Source organism: Gossypium hirsutum, chromosome A10 (assembly GCF_007990345.1).
Source record: "Gossypium hirsutum isolate 1008001.06 chromosome A10, Gossypium_hirsutum_v2.1, whole genome shotgun sequence".
Taxonomy (NCBI): domain Eukaryota; kingdom Viridiplantae; phylum Streptophyta; class Magnoliopsida; order Malvales; family Malvaceae; genus Gossypium; species Gossypium hirsutum.
In genome coordinates, this window is record NC_053433.1 from 100,876,348 (window position 1) to 100,884,441 (window position 8,094).

At 31.5% G+C, this 8,094-nt stretch overlaps 1 protein-coding gene and 1 long non-coding RNA gene across 4 annotated transcripts; one reads left to right on the top strand and one right to left on the bottom strand.

Annotated features, from left to right (window-relative positions):
- The first annotated feature begins 471 nt into the window (after nucleotides 1–471).
- Nucleotides 472–3,049, top strand: LOC107896626 (uncharacterized). Of its 3 annotated transcripts, XR_001683793.2 has the most exons (4): nucleotides 505–817; nucleotides 928–1,021; nucleotides 1,927–1,989; nucleotides 2,739–3,049. It is a non-coding gene; the product is annotated as an uncharacterized lncRNA (long non-coding RNA). The 3 variants fall into 3 exon arrangements; XR_001683792.2 differs by lacking the exon at nucleotides 2,739–3,049 and adding an exon at nucleotides 2,491–2,675 and having other exon boundaries at nucleotides 472–817; nucleotides 928–1,989; XR_001683791.2 differs by having other exon boundaries at nucleotides 474–817; nucleotides 928–1,989.
- A 402-nt stretch (nucleotides 3,050–3,451) lies between these two features.
- Nucleotides 3,452–7,026, bottom strand: LOC107895499 (uncharacterized). Its single transcript, XM_016820766.2, has 3 exons — nucleotides 6,483–7,026; nucleotides 4,567–4,691; nucleotides 3,452–3,634 (listed from the first exon to the last, which is right to left on the bottom strand). Exons 1-3 carry the CDS (start codon nucleotides 7,024–7,026, stop codon nucleotides 3,452–3,454), a joined length of 852 nt encoding a protein of 283 aa, XP_016676255.2.
- Nucleotides 7,027–8,094: the final 1,068 nt, after the last annotated feature.

Genomic DNA, 8,094 nt, shown 5'->3' on the forward strand with positions numbered 1-8,094 from the left:
CAATTTGTTAAAAAGTGTTTTTAGACTTCAAATATTGATGTTAAATATAATATAGTAAAATAATAATATGTATTTAAATAATATTTATTTTTTTAATATTATGATATTTTAATAAAAAATATTAAAAATAATTTATTGTAACTTATTATTAATATTTTAATATATAATAAACTTTAAATATTTGTCAAGTAATTAATGTTAATTATATATAAATTTTAATTTGAATATACGAATTATTTTTTAAATAATCATTACAAATTCAAACATATAATATTATATCTTTGAAATAAATTTCAATAAAGCGTAAATATATATGGAGATACCTAAATTTCGTAATTTATACTACTTGAGATCTAATTTTATTTTAACCTACTTTCTACCTAAACTTCGTATTTTTTTCATTACCTTACACCCATTATTTTTATCCATCCCACCATTAAGGCCATGCTTGGTTCAATATAATAGTTACCATTATTTTTATCCATCCCACCATTAAGGCCATGCTTGGTTCAATATAATAGTTATGTCATTACAACTCAATTCTGCAGGCCCTCCACAAACCAATGTTTGGTTGAGTGGAATGCCTATTATGGTTATATTCCATTACAGGCTTATGGAGAGAATAAGAGCCATTTTTTTTCCCTTTCATTCCCATTGAATGCTGATTCAGTGCCCAAAGAATTCCATTTTACCCTCCTCACTTTCTCACTTAAAAAATGTTCTCACTCAACTCAATAACCACTCTCAATCTCAGCCTCCCTTGCTTCATTCGCTTCCGGCCACTAGCACTCCTCCCCTTCATCGCAACATCCTTCAGGTAAACCTTTTTCTCTCTTCTGTTATTCCTTTTGTTTTCCTCTCTGCTCTTTTTGTTATCCTAAGAATAATTCTATTTTTTTTAATTTCAAAGTCTTGGTTTATTTTCAGGGTTATTGAAAATGGAACAAGCAAAGATTGGGTCGGGAACTGGGAGAGAGGCCTTTAACGTCGACTATTGGAAACTTGGACTTTTGTTTGGATTGTGAGAAAATGAAAAATGGAAACTTGGGGCTATTATCCTCACTTAAATGAAATGTCTTAGTCTTTCATTTCTTCCATCCAAAGAAAGAAAAGAACTTTTGTTTGTGATGAGCAACCAGCTTTTTTCTTTTCTCCTTTTAATTAATACCCAGATAAAATTTTTGATGCATTTTATCTTGTTTATACACTTTATTTTCAAGTAGATATGTATGTAGCAATTTTTCATTTACACTTCACCAAATGATGTTTTATTTATTGTAAAAATGAAGGAGGGTTAAGATGATAGTGAAAGTGTATGTGGAAATTGTAGGGCTTATTCATATCTAGTACAATATATGTTGTGGAGCTGGACCAGTAGCTTCCCAATAACATTTACTTGAGTCATTGGTTCTAGTTTTGACAAATACTAAGAATGAAGGATGATTCACGTACATTCATATCCCTCCCCATGCCAAATTGACAACCCTCTTCCCAAAATGACAAAAAGGGGTAGAGGATTTTATGCTGTAGAGATGCAGGGACATATTTTTATTGATTGTACTTTAAATAAAACATTAAAATCTACTTTTACTTGACAAATGTCAGATATGGTTATTCTGCCAACTATGGCTGGTGTTTGTGTGTTTTAAATGATTGTAAATTTGGTATTGTTGTTAAACTTATGAATGTCTTATAAAACAATTATAAGTATCTTCAAGGCATTTGAGTATTGATATTTCCAAACAGATTGTACATAGAGAAATTTCCTGTATGGTGTTGCTGCAGCTAATTTATCTTCCAAAATTTGAAGATTTACTTAATAGTTTTAGGTTTCTGAAATATCATAGACAGATGTAATTTTGATTGGTAAATTGCTTTATTTTTATCTGTAGCTCGACTGATCTTTAGGTTTGATATCTTACTCAGGTGGATATGACTGCATTAAAGCAAATGGGCGAAAATGACCTTAAAGAGCTAGGAATACCTATGGTAATTTAGCTTCTTTTATGTATTTTTATCTTGTTTATTGTTAATTTTTTATTCATTATATTCTTAATTGATGTGTTGAAATTAATTACTGATGTGAATATGGAAACACAAGTTTCTAATGTTGAAAATTTCTAGCATGTCTTATACGTTCTTCATTAGTCTTTAATTTCAAAACACATTTTAAGTGATCTTTGGCATAGGCATAGAGCTTTGACCGATTCAAGCACCCAAGTACACATTGCCTTAATCCTTTGCATGAATTTTGCTTACCTACTGCCTAGGCCAAATTCATTCTAACTGAAGACATTCAATTTTGTTCTGGCAACATGGTTGCCTAAGAATATAAAGCTTCCTATGAAATTGATTGGATGGATTGTAGTTGAACATTTTCAGAAAGCACTATGAATCAATGATTTTCTTTGCTGATAAGTTATAGTTCTACTACTTGATTTATTCCAGTGGAGCCTACTAATGATTGTTTTGACTTTGAAACGGCTACAGTATCCAGGTGCTTACCATGTTACAGATGAGAAGATTTACAATTTGTGTCTGCTAACAATAAATTTAGGGGATTCGATAAAATGGGTTGTGATCAGGGTGTCTTATAGATTCAAATCCATAATCACCTTTTTATGTGAATATATTGTTTGGTAATTATTTGTCGTTCCCTCAGATGTGGGTGAAAAATGAAATCTTTAAGTTGACATAATATCCTGCATTGTAACTGATGAAGGTGATTTGATTGGCAGGGCCCTAGGGAGAAGATACTTCTGGCTTTGCTGCCTGTAACAGCTCATTTTTTGTGATGACAGAAACAGTGGTTTCGGGACCACAATCCCTATGGGTAAATTATATTTTTATTATTTATTACAGGTCTACCAGATATTATTATGGTTGTATTAAAATTTCGTTACGAAATTTTAATGTTTAAATAGTTAATTAAGTGAAAATGACTAAATCATAAAAGTAAAAAAAAAATAGAGTTCTATTAGCTAAAGGGGTTAAATGACTTTGAAATGAAAGTTAATGGACTTGAATGGTAAATAAACCATTTAAATGAGATACTGGATCCACATGGCAAGGTTTTATTGTAATCATAATAGTTTTTAAAGGTTAAAATGATGATTGAACAAATAAAACCTAAATTAAACAAAACAAAATTTGCTTCATCTTCATTATTCATTTTCTCCACCGAAATTTGAAGGAAGAATAGCCATTGCTAGGGTTTGAAGGTTCGATTAGCTTAGGTGTGTGCATGTAAGTGATCCCGAGCCCCATTTTTAATGATTTTTATGTTTTTGATTAGTTTTAGCTTAATCTAGCTAGCCTGGAGGTTAATTTGCAAAACCATTTAATGATATTTGTAGCTTAATCTTCCTATTTCATAGAAAAATATCTTAACACCTTCCCTTAAAATGATATTTGTAGACATCAGTTTAAGAATATAAAAAAATAAAACCATTTAATCATCAATTGCAGCTTCCTTTGAAGAGCATACTCCAAGCATCCTCCTCAGTTTTTCAAACACAACTTGCTTCAATGGCTTTGTTAGGATGTCAGCTATTTGACTTTCACTGTTACAAAACACTAAACAGATTACACCACCATTCCACAAATTGCGTATAAAATGGTATCTGACATCTATCTGTTTGTTTCCCCCATAAAGAAATAAACTTTTTGAAATCTTTATTGCTAAAATATTATCACAGTAGATAATTGTTGCTTCCTTTTGATACTACGGAAGTGTCTCAAGCAATCTTCTCAGCCAAACAACTTAACATGAGGATAAATCTGTTACAATAAATTCAACTTCTATGAATGAAAATGTCACAATCTGTTGTTTCTTTGATGACCATGATACAGCTCCAAAACTCGTCATAAAGACAAAACATGATGTGTTTTTCCTATACATAATTACTATCTGTAAATCCAAATAAAGAGCTTTTCATTTCTGCTTTGTAGATAATACCAAAATCAATTGTGCCTTTAAGATAATGAAAGATTCTTTTAGCAGCTAGCAAATGGTTTTTACTAAGATTTTTCATATAATGACTAATTAAGCTAACACTATGCATGATGTCAAGTTTTATGAAAGTTATATACATTAAACTTCCAACCATTTGCTTGAACAAAGTAACATTTATCTTATTAGCTCTATCATCTTTTCTTAACTTTATGTCAAACTCAGTCGGAGTAGAGGTCAAATTGCAATCCTACATTTTAAACCTACTCAAAACCTCAAGAATGTATTGCTTTTGTGAAATGAATATACCAGTATCTGATTGCACAACTTTTATGCCAAGGAAGTAATGCATCAATCCAAAATCAGTCATTTCAAACTCGGTCATTATATTTTTCTTAAAGGACTCGATCATTAGTTTATTATTGCCAGTGTAAATCAAATTATCAACGTAGAGACACTACAAGTAATTTTCCATTTCCATCTAATTTTATGAATAGTGTGTGTTTATGGGGACACTTACGAAAACCTTCTTTCGCAAAATAAGCATCTATACGGCTATACCAAGCTCTTGGAGCTTGTTTTAGTTTGTATAGTGCTTTTTTTAGCTTGTATACCTTACTTTCATTGCCTTGCTTTATTAAACCAGAAGGTTGATCAATGTATACCTCTTCTCGCAATTCTCCATGTAGAAAGGCTGAATTTACATCTAATTTATAAACCTTCCACAAATTCTGAGCAACTATGAAAAGAACCATACGAACAGTGTCCAAGCTTGCAACCAAAGGAAATATCTCTTTGTAATCAACACAAACTCCTACTCGTATCCCTTTATGGCTAATCAAGTTTCATATTTGTTAATTTCTCCATTCTTCTTGAATTTTGTTTTATAAACCCATTTTTCACCAATGGACTTCTTCTATTTTGGAAGTTCTGCTAGCTCCCAAGTGTTGTTTCTTTTTCTTGAGTTGATTTCCTTTTTCATGGCTTTTTGTCATTTTTTTCTTTTACAACTTCTTAAAATGTAAGGGGATCACAATCTGGAAACAAAGCAAAATGGGCAATTTGATCATTATCAGATAATTCGTCTCCACTTATATAATCAATCATCCAAGTTGGTCGCTTTCTCAATTGAAATTTATGGATGACTATGTCATTATCCGGTTGATTTTCACAATAGAGTTGCATGTGATTATCAATTGCATATGAATTTGAGTCTTGAGTTGCAACTTCAATTTTATCTTTATATCTATCATACTTAGTGGGAATTTCTTGTTGTTTAACACCCTTTTCAGTCCAATTCCATGTAGTATTTTCATCAAAAAAGACGTCTCTACTGATGATGATCTTCTTAGTGAAAGGATTAAATAATTTGTATGCCTTGGTTGTCTCACTTACACCAAGAAAAATACATTTTCGCCCTTATAATCAAGCTTTCTCCTTTTTTATTCAGGAACATGTGCATATGCGAGACACCCAAAAATTATGAAGTGATCTACTACTAGTTTTCTGCCGCTCCATGCTTCCTCCGACAACATGTTTTGAATAGAAAATGTGGGACTTCTATTCAAAACATGAATGCTCTAGTTTATAGCTTCTGGCTAGAAAGCCTTTAAAATGTTCCCTTTTTCAATAGGCTTCTTACCATGTTGAGAATGGTTTGATTTTTCCTTTCTGGCACACTGTTTTGATATGGTGTGTATGCAACGGTGAATTCTCTTCGAGTGCATTGTTCAGTGCAAAATGTTTCAAATTCTTTTGAGCGGTACTATCCTCCAACTTTCTACTTCATTTTCAACTTGAACTTTGAAGCTTTTAAATTCCATGAGCGCTTCTGATTTATTTTGCAAGAATAACTCTTATGTTTTTCAACTATAATCATCAATCAAAGTGATTATATATTTTCCCTTCCATTTAATGTTGGATAAATTGGTTCGCAAATGTCGGAATGAATTAGCTTCAACACTTTCTTTGCTCTCAATGACTTTTCTTGTGAAAATTGAGATCGATGTTGTTTGCTAATAACATATTTTTCATATATTGGATTAGCTAGAATAGTGATTTGAGGAAGTCATGTCATCATATTCTTCCGTTAGAGTGTTGTTAGTCCATCAAAATTTAGATGACCGAATCGAAAGTGCCATAACCATGATAGATCATCTACTTTGGCTTGCAAATAGGTCTGAACACTTTTTATCTGTAATGAAAATAGTCTATTCGAGCTCATTTGAACAATGGCTATTGCACCTTTTGAAGGATCATATATTTTACAATCTCCATCCCAAATGATTATAACATAACCTTTTTCCTGCAACTGACCAGTACTAAGTAAATTTCTTTTCAAATCAGGAACATAAAAGGTATTAAAGATTGTTTCTATAAAGCCATTTTTAGTGATGATTTTAATATATCCAATTCCTATGACCTTTATAGTAGATTTATCCCTAAAATTGACAACAGTATGAAAATTTTCATTTAAATGAGAAAAAATGGATTTACTACCACTTATATGGTTGTTGTAACTTGTGTCTACATGCTAAACTTTTTTTTTTAGTCTTGTCTGCATTTTCATGAACTGTTAACAACAATGTTTCTTCTTCTTCTTGTACAACAAAATTTGATTTCGAGGTCTTCTCCTTGTCTTGAGGCAACTTGGTTCGACATTCGGCTTGACAATGCTCAAGCTTGTAACATCTATAGCACTCAATTTTTGATTTGGAGAACTGATCATATATGTTGCCTCTGCCTTGAAATGAATCTTGATTATTCATATTATATTGGTGATGTCTGTCACCATCTCTATTGCCTCGACCTCTTCCTCTAGCCCCTCCACCGCTTCCTTCACTAGGTGAAGACACATGATTTCTAGAAACTTTTAATGCTTGCTCCTCTTTGTCCTGCTGAACAATTTTCTTCTCATGAACTAATAAAGAGCCTTGTAACTCATCAAGAGAAAAAATATCAAGATCCTTTGATTCTTCAATAGAACATATCACATACTTAAACTGTGGTGTTATTAATCGCAGAATTTTCTCAATCACAACCACATCCTCAATCTTTTCACCATGGATTCGCATTTTATTGATTATTTTCATTGTTCTTGAGAAAAAAATTAGAAATTGGTTCTCCATTCTTCATTTGTAATGTTTTGAATTCAAACCGTAGATCTTGTAATTGTTGCCTCTTGATTCTATTTGATCCTTGATTTTTTTCTTCATGGAGTCCCAAAGGTGCTTGGAGGTATCTTTGCAAAGAATTGTCTCCAAGATTGAACGTTAAATGGTCTAAAACAAGTATTTTTCGGCCTTAAGATCCTTCGACTTCATCCCTTCTATTTTTGTGTTTGACATTGTTGTTGTTGACTCTAGCACTCCATCCGAGACAACTTACCCATACTCTTTTGATTTCAGAAAATTTTACTTTAGCATATTCCAGTGATCATAATAACCATCGAAGCGAGGTTTTGTTGGTTGCACAAAATTTTCAGATGCTATGGAATACGAAAAGCTGTTGCCTTTTTTGTTTTTGATAACATGGCTCTGATATCACTGTTAACTAAAAGTTTTTGCTAAAATTTAGGGGTGAGTATTCACTCGATTCGAGTCGAATTGAGTAAAAAAAATTCGAGTTAGTCGAGTTGACGAATCATATTTTAGCAACCGAATTCAATTTGAATTTTTCCAAATCGAATCGAATCAAGTGAAAAAATTTCGAGTTAAGCCAAGTCGAGTTAACGAATCATATTAATTATACTCAATGTTGCATTTACATAGACCGATTATTTAACTAGTACATGGAATACAAGATTATTTAACTACATAAACAATATAATTGTTTTATCTTTTAACTTAATGAGTAAATATTTTGCAAAATAACGTAATTTTGCCTTTTAACTTAATAGTTTTGACTTTTAACTTTAGAAAAGGTAAACATTTATCAAAACGACGTAGTTTTGCTTTTTCTTATTCAGATTTTCGGATAACTCGAATTGTGTAATTCATATTCGAGTTAAACCAAAAAACTTAATTTATTATTCGAGTTGATCCGAATAACTTGATTAACTCAAATAACTCGAACTATTTAATTCAAAATTGAATCGGATTTTGCTCACCACTACTAAAACTGAATAAAAGACTTTAATAAGA

What these genes read in the sequence shown, in the direction of transcription:
- LOC107895499 (XM_016820766.2), bottom strand. Translation starts at nt 7,026, where the DNA reads ATGCGAATCCATGGTGAAAAGATTGAGGATGTGGTTGTGATTGAGAAA. An exon ending in TAAAAAAAAAAGTTTAGCAT is followed by an intron (nt 4,692 to 6,482) that starts GTAGACACAAGT and finishes TTCTTTTCATAG; the next exon opens with TTGCTCAGAATTTGTGGAAG. An exon ending in AGCAAGGCAATGAAAGTAAG is followed by an intron (nt 3,635 to 4,566) that starts GTATACAAGCTA and finishes GGAAACAAACAG; the next exon opens with ATAGATGTCAGATACCATTT.